This window comes from Rutidosis leptorrhynchoides, chromosome 1 (genome assembly GCF_046630445.1).
Source record: "Rutidosis leptorrhynchoides isolate AG116_Rl617_1_P2 chromosome 1, CSIRO_AGI_Rlap_v1, whole genome shotgun sequence".
Taxonomy (NCBI): domain Eukaryota; kingdom Viridiplantae; phylum Streptophyta; class Magnoliopsida; order Asterales; family Asteraceae; genus Rutidosis; species Rutidosis leptorrhynchoides.
In genome coordinates this window covers 2,347,828-2,370,636 of record NC_092333.1, presented here as the reverse complement: position 1 = coordinate 2,370,636, position 22,809 = coordinate 2,347,828, and the positions used below count along the sequence as shown (strand labels likewise).

The following is a 22,809-nucleotide window of genomic DNA, read 5'->3' as shown; positions in this document are numbered from 1 at the left end:
CGTTCCATATTAATTGATTTCGTTGCGAGGTTTTGACCTCTATATGAGACGTTTTTCAAAGACTGCATTCATTTTAAAACAAACCATAACCTTTATTTCATCAATAAAGGTTTAAAAAGCTTTTCGTAGATTATCAAATAATGATAATCTAAAATATCCTGTTTACACACGACCATTACATAATGGTTTACAATACAAATATGTTACAACAAAATAAGTTTCTTGAATGCAATTTTTACACAATATCATACAAGCATGGACTCAAAATCTCGTCCTTATTTAAGTATGCGACAGCGGAAGCTCTTAATAATCACCTGAGAATAAACATGCTTAAAACGTCAACAAAAATGTTGGTGAGTTATAGGTTTAACCTATATATATCAAATCATAATAATAGACCACAAAATTTCATATTTCAATACACATCCCATACATAGAGATAAAAATCATTCATATGGTGAACACCTGGTAACCGACATTAACAAGATGCATATATAAGAATATCCCCATCATTCCGGGACACCCTTCGGATATGATATAAATTTCGAAGTACTAAAGCATCCGGTACTTTGGATGGGATTTGTTAGGCCCAATAGATCTATCTTTAGGATTCGCGTCAATTAGGGTGTCTGTTCCCTAATTCTTAGATTACCAGACTTAATAAAAAAGGGGCATATTCGATTTCGATAATTCAACCATAGAATGTAGTTTCACGTACTTGTGTCTATTTTGTAAATCATTTATAAAACCTGCATGTATTCTCATCCCAAAAATATTAGATTTTAAAAGTGGGACTATAACTCACTTTCACAGATTTTTACTTCGTCGGGAAGTAAGACTTGGCCACTGGTTGATTCACGAACCTATAACAATATATACATATATATCAAAGTATGTTCAAAATATATTTACAACACTTTTAATATATTTTGATGTTTTAAGTTTATTAAGTCAGCTGTCCTCGTTAGTAACCTACAACTAGTTGTCCACAGTTAGATGTATAGAAATAAATCGATAAATATTATCTTGAATCAATCCACGACCCAGTGTATACGTATCTCAGTATTGATCACAACTCAAACTATATATATTTTGGAATCAACCTCAACCCTGTATAGCTAACTCCAACATTCACATATAGAGTGTCTATGGTTGTTCCGAAATATATATAGATGTGTCGATATGATAGGTCGAAACATTGTATACGTGTCTATGGTATCTCAAGATTACATAATATACAATACAAGTTGATTAAGTTATGGTTGGAATAGATTTGTTACCAATTTTCACGTAGCTAAAATGAGAAAAATTATCCAATCTTGTTTTACCCATAACTTCTTCATTTTAAATCCGTTTTGAGTGAATCAAATTGCTATGGTTTCATATTGAACTCTATTTTATGAATCTAAACAGAAAAAGTATAGGTTTATAGTTGGAAAAATAAGTTACAAGTCATTTTTGTAAAGGTAGTCATTTCAGTCGAAAGAACGACGTCTAGATGACCATTTTAGAAAACGTACTTCCACTTTGAGTTTAACCATAATTTTTGGATATAGTTTCATGTTCATAATAAAAATCATTTTCTCAGAATAACAACTTTTAAATCAAAGTTTATCATAGTTTTTAATTAACTAACCCAAAACAGCCCGCGGTGTTACTACGACGGCGTAAATCCGGTTTTACGGTGTTTTTCATGTTTCCATGTTTTAAATCATTAAGTTAGCATATCATATAGATATAGAACATGTATTTAGTTGATTTTAAAAGTCAAGTTAAAAGGATTAACTTTTGTTTGCGAACAAGTTTAGAATTAACTAAACTATGTTCTAGTGATTACAAGTTTAAACCTTCGAATAAGATAGCTTTATATGTATGAATCGAATGATGTTATGAACATCATTACTACCTTAAGTTCCTTGGATAAACCTACTGGAAAATAGAAAAATGGATCTAGCTTCAACGGATCCTTGGATGGCTCGAAGTTCTTGAAACAAAATCATGACACGAAAACAAGTTCAAGTAAGATCATCACTTGAAATAAGATTGTTATAGTTATAGAAATTGAACCAAAGTTAGAATATGATTATTACCTTGTATTAGAATGATAACCTAGTGTAAGAAACAAAGATTTCTTGAGGTTGGATGATCACCTTACAAGATTGGAAGTGAGCTAGCAAACTTGAAAGTATTCTTGATTTTATGTAACTAGAACTTGTAGAATATATGAAGAACACTTAGAACTTGAAGATAGAACTTGAGAGAGATCAATTAGATGAATAAAATTGAAGAATGAAAGTGTTCGTAGGTGTTTTTGGTCGTTGGTGTATGGATTAGATATAAAGGATATGTAATTTTGTTTTCATGTAAATAAGTCATGAATGATTACTCATATTTTTGTAATTTTATGAGATATTTCATGCTAGTTTCCAAATGATGGTTCCCTCATGTGTTAGGTGACTCACATGGGCTGCTAAGAGCTGATCATTGGAGTGTATATACCAATAGTACATACATCTAAAAGCTGTGTATTGTACGAGTACGAATACGGGTGCATACGAGTAGAATTGTTGATGAAACTGAACGAGGATGTAATTGTAAGCATTTTTGTTAAGTAGAAGTATTTTGATAAGTGTATTGAAGTCTTTCAAAAGTGTATAAATACATATTAAAACACTACATATATATACATTTTAACTGAGTCGTTAAGTCATCGTTAGTCGTTACATGTAAGTGTTGTTTTGAAACCTTTAGGTTAACGATCTTGTTAAATGTTGTTAACCCAATGTTTATAATATCAAATGAGATTTTAAATTATTATATTATCATGATATTATCATGTATGAATATCTCTTAATATGATATATATATATACATTAAATGTCTTTACAACGATAATCGTTACATATATGTCTCGTTTAAAAATCATTAAGTTAGTAGTCTTGTTTTTACATATGTAGTTCATTGTTAATATATTTAATGATATGTTTACTTATCATAGTATCATGTTAACTATATATATATCCATATATATGTCATCATATAGTTTTTACAAGTTTTAACGTTCGTGAATCACCGGTCAACTTGGGTGGTCAATTGTCTATATGAAACATATTTCAATTAATCAAGTCTTAACATGTTTGATTGCTTAACATGTTGGAAACATTTAATCATGTAAATATCAATCTCAATTAATATATATAAATATGGAAAAGTTCGGGTCACTACAATACATGTCAAATCATACCCAATAACCAATATGATAAGCAATGTTGACCTTATAACCACCTTCAGTGGCAATCATAACCCAAAGTACAATCAGTACCCTAATCATAACCCTAAGTATAGTTGCATTGGCAAATTACCATAAACAAAGACAGTTATATTAGCAGATCAAAACTTCATACAAAAGGAGCATCACAAATATTCATTAGCTCCAATATAAAGTAGAGTCACAACTATACATTAACAAACATAGTTATGTTAGCATCAATAATATTCATCACAAATTACAATTTTATTGGATTGTTCTCACTCATACCTGTGCCATCTTTGACGAAAACATTTTTTGAAAGCTTCTGTAATAAGATTCTTTCAGACTTCCTTCTTCTTGGTGGAGGACTGGGTTTCATTCTGAAATTTGTTAGCCCTGCATCAATAAGTCTAATCAGTGGATCTTACTCTGTATTAACTTCTTCCATCAACATTTCTTCATCAACATCGTTAGAAAATGATGCAACTTTTTCTGCTTCATTAACCTTTTTAGACTCTCCATCTTTTATTTCTCGAACCACAAAATCTTCTTCTCTATCCACATTTTCTTCTTCGTCTTCATTCATCACCATCTGGACATTATCATATGAAACATACTCTGCATCTTCTTCAATCACTGCATCTTTTTTTTCCTTGATGTTGTCATGAACATTTAAATTTTCATCAGGCTTTTCTTTTTCAACATCCTGTTCATTAATAAACATGAATAACAAAATGTGGTAAGTAATTTAAAAGTCTAGAAAAAATAACATTTAGTTAAATCAGTTACTTTTATGTGTTTCGATTGTTTCACTATTTTTTTGGTGAATTTCTGATGTTGAACATCATTTCCATCATCAACATCCTCATCTTCATCAACATCCTTTTCACTTTCACCTTCCCCTTCATCAGCACCTTCCACTAAATTATCAACTTCCCATTCATCATCACCTTCCACTTCATCTTCATCATCAGCCCTCTCATCAACATCTTTTTCATCTTCATCATTCTCTTCATCATCAACATCTTCTTCATCATTATCATCATTATCTTCATCATCAACATCCTCACCATCATCACTCTTTTCATTTTCCTGAGGCCATTCATCAGCACCTTCCACTTCATTATCACCTTCATCTTCATTATCAGCCTTCTCACCAACATCCTATTCATCTTCATCATTCTATTCATCATCAACATCTTCTTCATCATCATCATTATTCTCTTCATCCTCTTCATCATCAAGCTTTTCCTTTTCCTGAGACTTCTCATTAGCACCTTCCATTTCATTATCACCATCATCTTCATCATCAGACTTCTCTTCATCATCAACATCATCTTCATGACCAGAATTCTCATCAACATCCTCTTCATCATCTTCTTTCTCTTCATCATCTACATCTTCTTCTTCATCATCATTCTCTTCTTCATCATCATTATCTTCATCAACAACATTCTCTTCATCATCGTGCTTTTGGTTTTCCTGAGACTTCTGATTAGCAAACATGAAATATAAAATGTAGTAAGTAAGCATTTAAATATTGTAAGAAACATAACATCAGTTAAATCAGTTACCCTCGTTCCTTTATCGTCTGATTTCTATTTCTTTGTGATTTTGTTGTATCCTATTGTGCTACTTATACCCCTTTTTCGACCACCGTGTTCCTTCCCCACATGAGTTAACAAGGCATACCCGCCTTCTTTATCTGTCCTAACCTGGAAAAAAAACACAAGTAATCAATTATAGAAAAATTATGAGTTGGTTAGTCTAAAAATTCAAATATAAATATATTACAATTTTCTCTACAAGCGGCGCAAATGTTTCTACTGTCGTCTTCCCTTTGTCATCCGACTTCATCCTGCCCAACACGTAATACCTCGCTGCAGGATCTTTGATATTGTGGTATGGTGTACGTTTATGAGGATCATTTGCTTCTGTATCCCATTGTGCTTTTTTTCCACGATATCCAGAACGACCAACTCGAGCATACTTTTCTTTTGCTTTTTTGAAAGCGTTCTTCCTGCCTTTTTCTCTTAGTTCCTACACAGTTTTAATGCGATTAAATGACTTTTTCAAAGCGTTACAATATCAAAATGTGCCTCCAAATCTGATACAAATCAGGTTGAATAGCACTTACTCGTCTAGCAGGCGTAGCTTCGATTGCACAAAATTTTTGCCATTTTTCTGGAGTTATGAAATCGTAATCTTTTACTTCCACATAAGGAAGCTTGCTTTCATCCATATATGTTCTTAACTTGCGCTTGAATCTCGTAAACGTTGTGTTGTATTTTTGCAGTGTTGTTTTTCGTGCAAAATCGTCTTCAATATTATGAAGTTCCTGTATAATGTAATCTACTGTAAGTGTTGAATGTTGTAACATATATAAATAAATAGTAATTAATCAAAATCTTAGATTTAAATACCTTTATTTTGCTCCATAAAGTTTGTTTCTGATCAGGAGACACATACTTTCAATCCTTTACAAGGAAATCACAAGTGGTCCTGGTTAAAACGCCAATGTTGGTCGAAAAAATAGTTTGTGTTTTTCCAATGGCTTGACCAAACTCGTCAAATTCAATGTTCAACTGAACAACAGCTGACTTCTTTTTCAGTTTGTTTACACTTCTTTTTTTAATTTTTTGTTGCATCTGTACATAAAATGCAATAGAAAAGATACACATCAAATGCAATAGAAAAGACACACATCTAAGCACATGCATATACAAATTAAGATCATAGTACAACAAACACAGGATTATACACCTTAAAATCATTTCAAACAAATCCAGTCTTATTATTGTGTTATGAATAACACAGCAAACATATCACACATACACAATATGCAATAACAAGGAAATTGACCGAACTCATAACCAAACCCATTTCAAAGACTAATTGCGCGACAATAATATTCAGGTTTATTTTTGAACAAAAAAAAGTAATAAATTTAGATTATCAAATAAACATAATTAATTATTGATTATAATTACTGGTAGGAATTAACCTTTGAAAGACACTCTTTTTCTCTTGTAATACGATGCTTCGTGTAAGCCATGGTAGCACAGTAGAATCGTGCAGAGTTTGAATCTAAAATAGAACAGAAATCGAATAGGGTATCGAACAATTAGGGTTTACAGATTCAAGTGATTTGGGTTGCTTGGCGGTTTTTTTTAGAACACAGACCGATAACAAAAGAGAAATGATAATGAGGTAATGGGATTATGATCGATAAAAAATCAATTGATTTTGATTTGGGGTTTTTTTTACAGTATACCATAAGTGATATTTTTAAAGAAAATAAATGTAAATTTGTCAGGTTAACACAATTGCTTAGATGGTTAGGACGTTGCTTGGTAGAGAGGAGGTCGTGGGTTCTAGTCCTATTTCCAACTTTTTAAATTCTTTATTATTAATAATGTATTAACTTTTTTCAATGTTGCTTGTAGATGGATCGGAATACTTGGATGTACGAGATAGGTCGAGCTACCGCTGAGTTTATGGATAGTGTAGATGAATTTATTACAGTTGCCGAGACTGATCAACTAGAAAAAGTAAACAACGCAATTTGTTGTCCTTGTAAGAAATGCAAAAATGCACGGTGGTATGCTGATTCAACCGATATCAAAAGTCATCTAATTGCACACGGATTTATGAGAGGGTACACATGTTGGTCTTTTCATGGTGAGTCAGTAGCTGACCTTAACCCGTCTGTTTCGGATAACGATACCGATAATGAAGTAGATTCATACAATAGTGACAATAATGTTAATTTTGATGACATGTTTGACGATTTGGATATGGAGGATAATGTTGCAGATAAGTATCATGACAGATTACAACAACTATTTGTTGACGCTGAAAAACCTTTATATACCGGTTGTATGAATTTTACAAAACTTTCCGCCGTGATACAACTGGTTAACTTAAAATCAAACAATGGTTGGAGCGACACAAGTTTCACTAGCCTGTTAGAGTTGTTGAACAAAATACTACCAGAAGGTAATGAGTTGCCAGTTTCAACATACCAAGCAAAGAAATTAATGTGCCCAATGGGATTGGAAATACAGAGAATACATGCTTGTACAAATGATTGTATGTTATACAGGAATGAAGACAAAGACCTACCTCAATGTAAGGTATGTGGTACATCTAGGTATAAACGTGGAAAACCGACTGATAATGCTGATAGTGATGTGTCGGAAAATGGACCTCCTGCAAAATTATTGTGGTACTTGCCTATCATACCACGATTAAAGACTATTTGCGAATGAGAAAGATGCAAAATTATTACGTTGGCATGCTGAAGATCGTAAAAATGATGGTAAAATGCGACATGTGGCCTATTCACTTCAATGGAAAAATTTTGATAAAGATTTTGAAGAATTTGGGGATGAGATACGTAATATAAGGTTCGGACTCAGTTCAGATGGAATTAATCCATTCGGAGATTTGAGTAGCCGTCACAGCACGTGGCCTGTTCTTCTATACATTTATAACCTACTGCCTTGGCTATGTATGAAAAGAAAATACATAATGATGTCTCTTTTGATCCAAGGCCCAAAGCAACCTAGAAACGACATTGATGTTTATTTGCAACCATTAGTTGATGAAATGATGGAATTATGGAGTACCAGCATACACGTTTATGATGCATACAAGAAAGAATACTTCCAACTACGGGCAATGCTTTTTTGCACCATTAATGATTTTCCTGCTTATGGTAACTTGTCTGGATATAGTACGAAGGTGAAAAAGGCATGTCCTATTTGTGAGGAAAATACTCACTCGATATGGCTCACAAATTGTAAGAAACCTGCATTTATGGAGCATCGGAGAGAGCTTGCCGAGAATCACCCGTACCGTAAAAAGTCGGATTTATTTGATGGTACTATAGAGGATAGAAAACTACCACCACCATTGGATGGAGAAACTACACTCTCCAAAGTTGCTAATATAAATGTTGTGTTGGGAAAGAAAGGGGTTGGTCCTCCCAAAGGTATTTGGAAGAAAAAGTCTAATTTTTAGAAATTACCCTACTGGAAGCATTTACAAGTCCAACATTGTATTGATGTTATGCATATTGAGAAAAATGTTTATGAAAGTTTGATAGGTTTACTGTTGAACATTCCTGGAAAAATAAAAGATGGAATTAAAGTTAGAAGGGACATGGAATTAATGAATATCATACCAGAGCTACAACCTAAAGATATTGATGGAAGGTCCACCATGTTTCTTCCTCCGGCCTGTTATACTATGTCGAAGGTCGAGAAAACTAAATTTTGTCAATGTTTACATGGTATTAAGGTTCCATCAGGATACTCTGCTAACATTAGGAAGTTGGTTTCGATGAAATATTTGAAGTTACTTGGTATGAAGTCACATGATTGTCATGTACTAATGACCCAGATGATTCCTATCGCAATTTGTGGAATTCTACCCAACCGTATTCGACACACAATTACAAAACTATGCTTATTTTTCAACATGATTCATTCAAAGGTGATTGATCCTGGTGTGCTGGATGAATATCAAAGAGATATCATACTTACTCTTTGCGAACTCGAGATGTACTTTCCACCTTCTTTCTTTGATGTCATGGTTCATTTGGTATCTCATATTGTAGGAGAAATAAAGGTATGTGGTCCAGTTTTCTTACGGTATATGTATCCATTTGAAAGATATATGGGTATCTTGAAAGGTTATGTAAGGATCCTTAATCAACCAGAAGGTAGTATCGTTGAAGGATATGCATCCGAAGAGGTGATCGAATTCTGCACAAACTATATGGATGGGTTTAAAAGTGTCGGGATTCCACAAAGTCATCATGAAGGAAGACTATCAGGTCAAGGGTGTAATGACCCGGGAATTTCCGACTAAATTAAACTTAATCTTTATATGGTTTCGACACGATAAGCAAAACCTATTAATCTGAGTCTCAAGAAATTGAATTGATTTCATGGATGCATTTCACCTCAGACTATGCCCAACGATTCACGAACACATGTTTGTAAATAAATATGTGTATATTAATAATATATATAAAATAAATACAAGTATAAATATACTTATGTAAATGTAAAGATATATATATTTGGAAATAATAGAACAGAATTTAAAATTTAATATGTAAAACAAAAATATAAAATAATTATGCTAGAATTAAAAATGAATCTATATATAATTAGATATGATGTCAATGTGTGATAACTATTATTAAATGAATATTATAATATATATAAAAAAAATATAGAAACAATAGAAGTTATTATGTAATATATTATATGGTTATTAAATATTACAAAAGTATAATACATATGTAGTATATATGTATAAATATAGTTATTAATATTAATATTACTTTCAATATTAATATCAAAGCTGATATTATTAATATTATTTTAATATATAATCTATAGATATGAACGTGATATATATAAATTGATATAATATCATTATTATTAATATTATGGTCATTATTAGTAATATAAATATTATTATAATAAGTATTATTTTTATTATTATTACAATCAGTAATATTAAAAATTAGTATTTGTATTTTTAATATACATATATAAAGATAAAATCTGATATATGTAATTTGTTATAATTAGTATAATTAGTTATTATTATTATTAATATAATTATTATTAACTTATTTATTTAATTATTAAACATTAATATTAATTACAAAATATATATATATAAACTGAATTATAGCGTATGAAGTTTGTTCTCCATCATTTTCACCTTTTGTCCTCCTGTCTCCAATCTTAATACCAATCCATATCAGATTACAGTATATGACAAATTCAGTTGCAAGACTTAATCTACCTTTATATTTTATTTATTTTATTTATTCTCTGATTAATAATATAAGTCGACTGATATTGCTACAAAACAAGGGAATTATTGAGGGTACTAGGCAGTATATTGTTTTTCTGTCCTTATCAGTTTTATTTTCCTCTCTCTTTATTCCCTCTACTCGTGAACATCATCAACCCTATCAATTCAATTTTTTCGGTTAGTATTGAAGTATCAATCATTCAATCACATATACATTCCATTGCTGCTACTTGATAAAAAAATGAGTTCTTCGTTTTTATTTTATTTTTATTTTTTTTCTTCTTTTTTTTCTGTCATAACCGACACCCATTAACCATTAAAATGATTTGGATCGAATTGAAGAAAAGTATAAATGGAGATGTCTTCTCTTTCAGGTCGTAAAGGTTTCCTTAAATTCTCAATCCATAACTCGTCATATCAAATTCGAATTCAATGAGTCAAATTTAAAATCTAAAAGTCAACTGAAACTTTATTTTTTCGAATTCGAATTTTATAAACTGTTTCAGGTTAAATTGATAATACATGAGTGTTATAGTTGTGATTTGAAGCAGGGTTCATGAAGAAATCAAATTCTAAAACTCCTTAAAACTCGATTTTCGATTTTAGTTCTTTATTTTTTTTTTTTTTTGCGTAACAGAGGTGCTGTCAAATTTTAGTTTGTTTTGTTGCTTTGTCAATTGATTAGTTCACCAAAACTATATTTTTTTACCTATAATTACCTAAACCCAAAAACAATCGATTAATTGTTGTTAAGAATTAAATGGATTATGGTTTAATCAGTGGTCGGTTTTCAAGTTGAAGAAGAGGAGAAAAAGGGACAAATACAAATAAGGGTTAAATGCAAATGTTTCCTGAATTATTTCGGATTAAGGGCTACGGCCCAGCTGGTACGAGGGGATTAGGATGTTTGGGAGGTCGCGGGTTCGAGTCCCGGTCTGGGCAGTTCATTTTTTTTTGCCTTTAAAGGTTCGTGAATCCGAGGCCAACCCTGCATTGTTCAATTATTCAGTATTGTCATATGTATTTTTACTACAAAATACATTAGGTGAGTTCATTTGATTCTCTTTTACTCTTTACATTTTTGGGACTGAGAATACATGCGCTGTTTTTATAACTGTTTTATTAAATGCTTTTGAAATATATTTTAAACTGAGAATACATGCAAATGCTTTATTAACTGTTTTACAATATTTATATGTGTGAGTTTCATTTGCTCCCTTTTACTCATTACATTTTTGGGCTGAGAATACATGCAATGTTTTAATAACTGTTTTACAATATTTATATGCGTGAGTTTTATTACTCCCTTTTTAAATGCTTTTGCAATATATATTTTTGGGACTGAGAATACATGCGCTTTTATAAATATTTTACATAATAGACACAAGTAATCATAACTACATTATATGGTTGAATGTTTGAAATCGAATATGCCCCTTTTTATTAAGTCTGGTAATCTAAGAATTAGGGAACAGACAGCCTAATTGACGCGAATCCTAAAGATAGATCTATCGGGCCCAACAAGCCCCATCCAAAGTACTGGATGCTTTAGTACTTCGAAATTTATATCATGTCCGAAGGAGGATCCCGGAATGATGGGGATATTCTTAGATGCATATTGTGAATGTCGGTTACCAGGTGTTCAATCCATATGAATGATATTTTTGTCTCTATGCATGGGACGTATGTTTACGAGAAATGGAAATATGAAATCTTGTGGTCTATTAAAATTATGAAATGATTATTTATGCTAAACTAATGAACTCACCAACCTTTTGGTTGACACTTTAAAGCATGTTTATTCTCAGGTACGAAAGAAATCTTCCGCTGTGCATTTGCTTATTTTAGGGATGTTACTTGGAGTCATTCATGACATATTTCAAAAGACGTTCCATTCGAGTCGTTGAGTTCATCAATATTATTATTAAGTCAATTATATTTGCATATATTATGAAATGCTATATATGACTGTCAACTGTCGATGTAACGAAAATTTGTCTTTTAAAAACGAATGCAATGTTTGTAATATGTATCATATAGAGGTCAAGTACCTCGCGATGTACTCAACTGTTGTGAATCGTTTATAATCGATATGGACTTCGTCCGGATGGATTAGGACGGGTCCTTTCAGTTGGTATCAGAGCGGTGGTCTTAGCGAACCAGGTCTTGCATTAGTGTGACTAACTGATAGTCATTAGGATGCATTAGTGAGTCTGGACTTCGACCGTGTCTGCATGTCAAAAAGTTTTGCTTATCATTTTGTGTCAAAAATTACCTGCTTATCATTCTTAGAGAATCACTTGCTTATCATTCTTAGTCTAGACACGTTTTACTGCAATGACCGCATGAATAGTGTATAGACAAAATTCATATCTTAGTGTATCTGCTACTTCATATCTTGGCATATCTGTTCCTGTAACTTTGCCTGACAACTTCCGTAGATTCCTCCGTAACTTATGGGATTTTAGTATTATATATGCATATGTAAATTATGTATTGCAGGGTACTAATCTACATCCTCTAATCTAATTCTTATCGAAAATCCTTCATCTGATTTTACGATATGAATTCCTCAACCAGTCCGAGTCCCTCAAATTCCGATAGCTATTCCGATAGTTATTCCGACAGCTATTCCGACGTGGACGTTCACCTTAGCTCTGAAAGCAGCGTCACCAGAATGAATCAACCAACCAACCATCCTCAATTCATATGATGAGTTCGTAGTTTACTTAATTAATGGAGACGAGAAGAAGGCGATCCCTTCCACCAACCGAATTCACCTCTTGACAATGAACTTGAAGCGTTTACTGGCGAACCTGTTCGAGACACCATTTTCAGTCTCATTTCCAGGGTAACTCGACAAGATTATATTCTATCCACAATTCTGAACTTTATTCACCCGCTCGTTCCGACCGACAATCATCCTGGAGTAATAAGTCAATGAACTTCGTGATCGAAAAATCAATTTGGAGAATATGGTGCAAAATGTACCAGCTTCAGCAACATCACCGGCACCAATAGTACCATCAGTAACAGCACCAGTACCACCAACAATCCATGCTTCAATATCACTATCTCTACTTCGAGTATGATCTTCGATCTACGTATCGTTCTACCTCATTTATCTTCGTTTGACATGGCGAATATGTAATCTCTAAAGTTTTAGAGATTTTTTATTCTAGTTCCAACCGGAAACTAAATGAGTTTAATGTCATATTAACTCAATGAATCCATGATTACATCTGAAGAAAATGTATATGTATATATATGTTTTTCATAAATATTGTAATTAAAAATTCTTTCGTACAAAGTGTTAATTGTGAAAATATTTTAACGGGTAGGTAATACCCGAGGAATATTTAGATTTCGCATTAATAAGTTACACTGTACATCCATCGAATCTGATTCAACAGTCATTCACTATCCTACTTACATCCACCGGTATCCGTACCCATCACCGCAGAATAATCATTTTCATTCAATTTTAAATTTGGATTTTGACCTATCAGAATCCAACAAGTGGCATAATGAAGAAATAATGGACACAATAAAAATTGATTAGAAACAGACTAATTAACAATATGAAATTTTGTTAAGAAACCACGCTAACTAGATCCTAGCTAACTGTTCCTAGCTAACTGGTTACATTTTATTTATCACAATTTAATTACCGCAATTTACATTCTCGCAATTTTATTTATCGTCATTTAATTTCTGTTATTTATTTTACGCACTTTAAATATCAGGACACGTATACAATGTTTTGACATATCATATCGACCCATCTATATATATATTTCAGAACAACCATAGGCACTCTATATGCAAATGTTGGAGTTAGCTATACAGGGTTGAGGTTGATTCCAAAATATATATATACTTTGAGTTGTGATCGAGTCTGAGACGTATACGGGTCACGACACGTATTAATTAATTCGAATTTTATATATTAAACTATATATGAATTATTGGGCTGTCAACTGTGGACTATCAACTGATGACTACCAACATTGAACAATTAAAATGAACTAAAATATTGATTAAAACATATGAAACTAAACAATTCTTCAAGTCTGCCACTTGATTTCATCTTAAACCTCAATTGTATCTTCACGATTACATTCTGCGTTCAAACCTTTCATGATTCTTGAAAACACCTCAATCGAGAGGATGAACCAACCGCACTTCATTTACGGAAGGAAAGAGTTATGCATATAGTTATGCACCTGAGAAACTTTCGGCAACTGAGTAAAAGTTTAACACGTAGCCGCGTCAGATCCTTTGGCATTTATTAGCAAAAATAACTTTGTGATCCCTCTTCAAGGTAGCCAATTTTGTCACAGCTCCAGCAAGTCAACTTCGACTTTTCATTTGAAGTAGCCTTACTATAAATCCTGATATTTACGATTACCCTTTTGATACCGGAGAATTCTTTTATATTCCACCATATTACCAGCAGACGTACCAGCAACCTTGTTGCTTCTTGGTTTAAATCTCTCTGACAAATCATTATATTTATTCATTGAAACCCTATCATATACTCATCCTCATCTTGTAACGAGAACTGCCATAACAGTTACCGAGAATCAGCAGTCAGTACTTTGAAAACTCACAGCATATCTACATCAACAGTTATATGTACGACATTTATCTCTTAGAATTATGATCTCTTATTCTGAAATTCTGAAAAGCACTTAGTCACAAATCAATACGCTGAATGTTGAAAAATCTGAATGAAACAGCAGAAACCATAGACAACCGTAAAACGACCTTAATCATCGAAAGTTTGATGATAAAGAATAGTATGTTGGAAAAGCTCAGAAAAGTTGGAACTGGAAAACGGATTGAGCTAACCATGAAGAAGACCAAGGACAAATACAAGAACCAAACCCTATATTCAAAGAATCCAGGTAATTCTGGATCCGATGAAACCTTCAAAGAATATCTTGCTCCGAAGTCATGTTAAAATCTTGCGGAAAATCTCTCTCCATCAACCATTGAACTTAGAAATTCCAAAATATCATCATCAATATTTTCGATATTTCTGAGGATATTTTCATAAATATTCTCGTCCAAAATTATATACCTCTTCGTGCTTCCTGTGTATCGTTATATTGGAAACATTCAATAGAAAATTTTATACCGAAAAGCAGATTATGCGAAACTATGAAGAAAGCCGTGGACAAATCACAAAGAATAAGTTTGACTTCAAAGAATCCAAATGATTCTGTTTCTGATGAAATCCTTAGCGAATACCTTGCTTCCGAATCTAAACCCTTACGGATAAATCTTCTTCATCATCCATCGATATTAGAAATTCCAAGATATCATCGTATCTTTCATTATAAATATCCTTCATATTTATGAAGATATTTTCATAACTAATCATATCTGAAATCATTAATCTCTTCGTGCTATCAGTGTTACATCATATAGAAACTGTTAGTTTCTATATTCTGTAAACTTTCGAGCTTAAAATATGAATGTTATTGAAGTAATGTTGGGAACTGATGCATGAGTTAGCATAATATAATGACACTTGATCAACGTGATTATATTACAGTAAGTCATGTTGTGTTTCTAAATGGAACGTGATGATTCACAGATCATAACGTCATCATGTGCCATGTTACACGACTCTTACGTTCTGTCTAATCTATAAACATATCAAGAAAATATTTTTCTTGATAGACCTATCTTTCCTTGAATACTGGTAATTTGACAAGTCAAATTGTTCTATTACCGTTTCTTTCTTAGAACATTAACAATATTTATTCTGAAACCTATATCTACGAATTCTGGACCATTACAAGAGATGCTCAATCGCAAGAAGAAGAAACAAAGGGACAAAGCTCCGAAATAGAAATTGGAGTATAAATCGCAGCAAATAGGGGAGAGTATTAACTGAGGATGACAATGATTATAGAAAACAGAAGCAAGGACTTCGAAGTATAAGGGAAGATATAAAGCCCGATAACAACACCGAAATTACAAACCGTGGATATCAGTACGTATAGCAATATAAAGACACGGGATAATTATAAATATAATAATCCCTAGAGCATAATAGAAATAAACAGATTCTTCAGGTGGGAGTTGGAAAAGAAGAACGATCATTACGATAGTTAGAATAAGAACAAGGATCAGAACAGGGTTAAGCAATTTCATAAATCTTTTGAATTTGGGAATTAAGTATAGAAGTGGTGAAAATTAATGGAACAAAAAAGGTAAATTTATAAAGAAAATATCAGACGTAGTAATCAGGACAGATCATCGCATTTAATTAAGGAGATACTAATTTCCTTAAATCTCGAAAAATCAAATCTTATAGATTTCTAAGATTTTCTTTAAATCCCTTGAATTTCGGAATTCAACCCTGACTACGTCAAAAGTTAATACGCACCTTATGTTCTAAATTCAAACCTGGTTACGTCAAAAACTAAGATAAATCTCTATTTCTTCATTTCATTCTTTCGTGATAGCTTCACTCGTACGCTTCGAATAATCGAATTATTTTATCCAGGTTAGACCCTGTGATAAAATTCTATTTATCAACTCATATTTGCCATGAAAACATTTTTATTGTTAGCCATGACAACCTCACTCAAATTTCGGGACGAAATTTCTTTAACGGGTAGGTACTGTAATGACCCGGGAATTTCCGACTAAATTAAACTTAATCTTTATAAGGTTTCGACACGATAAGCAAAACCTATTAATCTGAGTCTCAAGAAATTGAATTGATTTCATGGATGCATTTCACCTCAGACTATGCCTAACGATTCACGAACACATGTTTGTAAATAAATATGTGTATATTAATAATATATATAAAATGAATACAAGTATAAATATACTTATGTAAATGTAAAGATATATATATTTGGAAATAATAGAACAGAATTTAAAATTTAATATGTAAAACAAAAATATAAAATAATTATGCTAGAATTAAAAATGAATCTATATATAATTAGATATGATGTCAATGTGTGATAACTATTATTAAATGAATATTATAATATATATAAAAAAATATATAGAAACAATAGAAGTTATTATGTAATATATTATATGGTTATTAAATATTACAAAAGTATAATACATATGTAGTATATATGTATAAATATAGTTATTAATATTAATATTACTTTCAATATTAATATCAAAGCTGATATTATTAATATTATTTTAATATATAATCTATAGATACTGATAATGCTAAAAACGAACATATATTTCATAGCATTATTCCTCAAGAAAGACAAGCTTTTAGTTGCAATTGTTCTATTTAAAAGTGATATTCGTTTAAATAATAAAAGGTGAAGACAAAAGACAGATTCGACGAATTGAAGACGCAAACGACCAAAAAGCTCAAAAGTACAAAAGACAATCAAAGAGGTTCCAATTATTGATAAGAAACGTCTCGAAATTACAAGAGTACAAGATTCAAAACGCAAAGTACAAGATATTAAATTGTACGCAAGGACGTTCGAAAATCCGGAACCGGGACCAGAGTCAACTCTTAACGCTCGACGCAACGGACTAAAAATTACAAGTTAACTATGTATATAAATATAATATAATATATAATTAATTATATTAATTATATATATATTATATTTATAAATAAAAACCGTCGGCAGAGAAAGACTCCAAAGTTGTGAGCTGTAATTTCATTCTCCGCGACTCGCGGAGTTTGAAGGCAAAAATGTCGCGAGTCGCGGAGCCCCAAAAGTCAAAAATCCCTATAAAAGCAACCGAATTCTGATCGCAAATCATCATCTTTTTCTTCTTCTCCTCATACGTAAAATATATATATATATTTATAATTTATATTTTAATTTTAATTATAATTCTAATAATAAGGGTATGTTAGCGAATGTTGTAAGGGTGTAAGTCGAAATTCTGTCCGTGTAACGCTACGCTATTTTTAATCATTGTAAGTTATGTTCAACCTTTTTACATTAATGTCTCGTAGCTAAGTTATTATTATGCTTATTTAAAACGAAGTAATCATGATGTTGGGCTAATTACTAAAATTGGGTAATTGGGCTATGTACCATAATTGGGGTTTGGACAAAAGAACGACACTTGTGGAAATTAGACTATGGGCTATTAATGGGCTTTATATTTGTTTAACTAAATGATAGTTTGTTAATTTTAATATAAAGATTTACAATTGGGCGTCCCTATAAATTACCATATACACTCAATCGGACACGATGGGCGGGGTATTTATATGTACGAATAATCGTTCATTTAACCGGACACGGGAATGGATTAATAGCCACTAGAATAATTAAAACAGGGGTGAAATTATGTACAAAAGACACTTGGTATAATTGATAACAAAATATTAAAACCTTGGGTTACACTCAGTCGACATCCTGGTGTAATTATTAAACAAAGTATTAAAATCTTGTTATAGTTTAAATCCCCAATTAGTTGGAATATTTAACTTCGGGTATAAGAATAATTTGACGAGGACACTCGCACTTTATATTTATGACTGATGGACTGTTATGGACAAAAACCAGACGGACATATTAAATAATCCAGGACAAAGGACAATTAACCCATGGGCATAAAACTAAAATCAACACGTCAAACATCATGATTACGGAAGTTTAAATAAGCATAATTCTTTTATTTCATATTTAATTTCCTTTATTTTATATTTAATTGCACTTCTAATTATCGCACTTTTATTTATTATTATTTAATTGCACTTGTAATTATCGTCCTTTTTAATTATCGCAAATTTATTTTATCGCACTTTTATTGTTCGCAATTTCATTATCGTTATTTACTTTACGCTTAAAATTAAGTCTTGTATTTATTTATTATTTTACATTTGGTTTTAACTGCGACTAAAGTTTTAAAATCGACAAACCGGTCATTAAACGGTAAAAACCCCCCTTTATAATAATAATATTACTTATATATATGTTTGTATTTTTATAAAAGTAAACTAATATAGCGTTGAGCTTTGTTTAAAAAAGATTCCTTGTGGAACGAACCGGACTTACTAAAAACTACACTACTGTACGATTAGGTACACTGCCTATAAGTGTTGTAGCAAGGTTTAAGTATATCCATTCTATAAATAAATAAATATCTTGTGTAAAATTGTATCGTATTTAATAGTATTTCCTGCAAAAATTTAATAGTATTTTATACCACTCCGCTATTGCATCAAGTATTTTTGGCGCCGCTGCCGGGGATTCTCTTAAAAGCCGGAAGCGCAACGCTAAAAAAAAAAAAAAAAAAAAAAAAAAAAAAAAAGATATTTTTAGTTTACTTCTATTAAAAGTCGCTTTTATAAAAATACGTTTTAAATATTCGAAAATATAAAAAGAAAAACAAAAATATAAGTATTTTTAAGATTTTGTTAAATATTTAAGTTTTATAAAGTTTCTTTATTTTTATTTTATAAAAACATAAGTTTTATTTAAGTATTTTGTTTTTATTTAAAAACATAAAAAAATATATATATAAATCTAGTTTTAAGCATTTTATTTATTAAAATTATAAAGTAAGTTCTATTTTATTTAAGTTTTTAAAATTTAAGTTTTTATACACATATTTTTTTTAACAGAAAAATTAAAAACAGAAGAAAAAAAAATAAATAAATAAAGAAAAACGCGTCGAATTTAAATAACCTGTCAGCTGAATTTTGGAACCCCACGAGTCGCGGGGTTTGAAGCTTTGAATACCGCAAGTCGCGGAGACCATCTGACACAGCTGACCAGAACCCTAATCAAGCATTAATTACGGATACAACAACAACAGCAACAACAGTACCCAATACCACTTGAGTGGTGTATGGGGGAGGTGAGATGTAGACAATCCTTCCCTTATCCGAGAATAAAAACAAGTCATTTCTCCACCCAGAAAAGTAGAGAAAGTCATCCCTCTCTTTATTCGGCGGATAAAGAGATTGCTTCCGAGTGGACCTCCGGCCTTTTTTTTATTTATTTATAAAAATAGTAAAATAAAAAAAAAAAAAAAAAAAAAAAAAAAAAAAAATATGTATATATATATATATATTGAGACGCCATGAAAATGATAGAATCAAAATTTCATGGGTTTAAAAGTCTCCCTGAAAATCAATTTAGGCTCTAAGCGGCTAAAAAATAAAAATACTAATACTAGTACTAGTGTTAGTAAAAAATAGTTAAAAGCAATAGTAATAATATTAATACCACAAATAATATTAATAATTAATATTAACACACCCATAATACAATAATAGTAATAATAATAATAATAATAATAATAATAATAATAATAATAATAAAAATAATAATAATAAAAGTAATAGTAGTAGTCGTAATAGTACCAGTACTAGTAATACCAAGAGTATTATAGTAGTAGTAACAATAATAAAAATAATACTAATAGTAATAGTAATAATAATAATAATAATAATAATAATAATAATAATAATAATAATAATAATAATAATAATAATAATAATAATAAAAATAATAGTAATAATAAAAATAATAATAATAAAAATAATAATAATAATAAAAACTAACAATAATAATATAGAGATAATAATAATAATAATAAATATAGTAATAATAATAATAAAAAAGTAATAAAAAGCAAAAAAAGCAAAAGTAAGAAACCTAATGAGAAATACTATTAAAAATAAAAAATAACATAATAGGACGTAACCCTACTCGACTATTCTAATTCTAGCCCTCCACGCACCCCTATCAGAAGTCATGTCCTCAGTCAGCGAAAGCTCCCTCATGTCGAGCCTAAGTCTATCCATCCACCTACGTGTAGGTCTACCCCTTCTCCTTACGCCATCGACCGTGAGTGCCTCGACTCTCCTTACCGGGGCAATACGAGGTCGCCTCATCACATGCCCAAACCATCGAAGCCGTTCTTCCCTTAGCTTGTCGATGATGCTACAGACTCCAAGGTTTTCCCTAAACACACCATTTGGGATCCTATCTAACATGGTTTTACCACACGTCCACCTAAGCATCCTCATTTCTGCTACTTCCATCCTTCTCTCTTGGGCCTTCGTCATTGGCCAACATTCTGATCCGTACAACATGGCAGGTCTAATAGCTACTTTAAAGAATTTCCCTTTTAATTTGAGTGGGATCTTCTTGTCGCACAAGACCCCTTTCGCCGCTCTCCACTTCAACCAACCTACCTTAATACGATGAGTCACGTCTTCGTCTATCCTCCCCGATTTGTGGAGGACCGAACCTAGATATCTAAACGACTCTTGTGGGTGCAAGATCTGGTCCCCAATGTTGATAATCCCTCCACCATTTAATTCATCCTCAGTCCTACCGAATTCGCACCTAAGATATTCTGTCTTTTGTCTGCTGATCCGTAACCCATTTTGTTCTAAGGCCTCCCTCCATTGTTCTAGTCTTCTGTTAAGCTCCTCATTTGATTCTGATACAAGCACGATATCATCGGCAAAAATCAGACACCAAGGGATGTTCTCTTGTATTCCTCGAGACAGCTCGTCGAGAATCAAAGCGAAAAGGAAAGGACTAAGGGCCGATCCCTGGTGCAAGCCTACTTCTATCGGGAAATACTCTGTGTTTCCCACAGGCGTCCTGACACAGGACTTCGCCCCATCATACATATCCATAATAGCTCTAATATATCTACTTGGGATACCCCTAACATTAAGTGTCTTCCAAATCAGCTTTCGCGGTACGCTATCATAGGCCTTTTCTAAGTCTAAGAAGACCATCTCTAGGCCCTTTTGTTTCTCCCTATACTTCTCCATAACGCTTCTTAAAATATGAATTGCCTCCATCGAAGAGCGCCCTGGCATGAAACCAAATTGGTTTTCTGAAACCGTAGTCTCGCGTCGAAGTCTAGTCTCAATCACTCTCTCCCAAAGCTTCATAGTATGACTAAGTAATTTTATGCCTCTATAATTACCGCAGATTTGGGCATCCCCTTTATTTTTGTAAATAGGGATAATCTCGCTGAGTCTCCATTCCGTAGGCATTTTATAACTTCTAAGCGTCTTATTGAAAAGACACGTCAACCACCTGACACCATCCTCGCCCAGGCACCGCCACGCCTCTATTGGGATCTGGTCTGGTCCTACAGCTTTGTTTCTACCCATCTTTCGTAGTGCCGAACTTACTTCTTCCTTCCTGATTCTCCTACAGAAACTGTTGTTCCGGAATTGTCCTATTCCCAAGTCCTGCGGCACTTCTTGGCGCCCAGGTCCTTCACCCACGAAAAGAGTTGAGAAATACCCTTCCCATCTTTTCCTAATTTCTTCTTCCTTCACTAAGGTTTGACCGGCTTCATCCTTGATAAACTTGATGTTATCTATATCCCTCCTCCTACGGATAATTATAATAATTATTAATATAAAACCCTAATTATCAATTATTATTAAAATTAAGTTTTATTTTAAAATTTCTTTTTATTTAATTTGTTTTATTTAGTTTAATTAGTTTAATTAAATTGTAAAATTAGTAGTTTTATTAAATAAATAATATAAAAATAATATTTTTATAAAAATTGTACTTTTTACAACTTTTTGTATATTTTTATATTTTGTCCCTTTTTAATCGTTGTAGCGTAATATTTGTATTTTTAGCTCATATTTAGTTTTAAACTTAGTTTTTGCTATAGTTATTTTTACTCCTAGATTTTTAGGCTTTGCCGTAAAATTCCTTAAGTGCTTTTTCTTAGATTAAGATTTA

At 31.8% G+C, this 22,809-nt stretch overlaps 1 protein-coding gene across 1 annotated transcript; it reads left to right on the top strand.

Moving 5' to 3' along the window:
* Window positions 1-7,576: 7,576 nt before the first annotated feature.
* Window positions 7,577-9,127, top strand: LOC139886600 (uncharacterized). Its single transcript, XM_071870455.1, has 2 exons — window positions 7,577-8,246; window positions 8,361-9,127. Exons 1-2 carry the CDS (start codon window positions 7,577-7,579, stop codon window positions 9,125-9,127), a joined length of 1,437 nt encoding a protein of 478 aa, XP_071726556.1.
* The last annotated feature ends 13,682 nt before the right edge of the window (window positions 9,128-22,809 follow it).

Excerpts from the sequence above, each read along its gene's own strand:
- LOC139886600 (XM_071870455.1), top strand. The coding sequence starts at position 7,577 with ATGCGACATGTGGCCTATTCACTTCAATGGAAAAATTTTGATAAAGAT. Across the intron at positions 8,247-8,360 it reads AGGGGTTGGTCCTCCCAAAG|GTTTACTGTTGAACATTCCT; the intron begins GTATTTGGAAGA and ends AAAGTTTGATAG.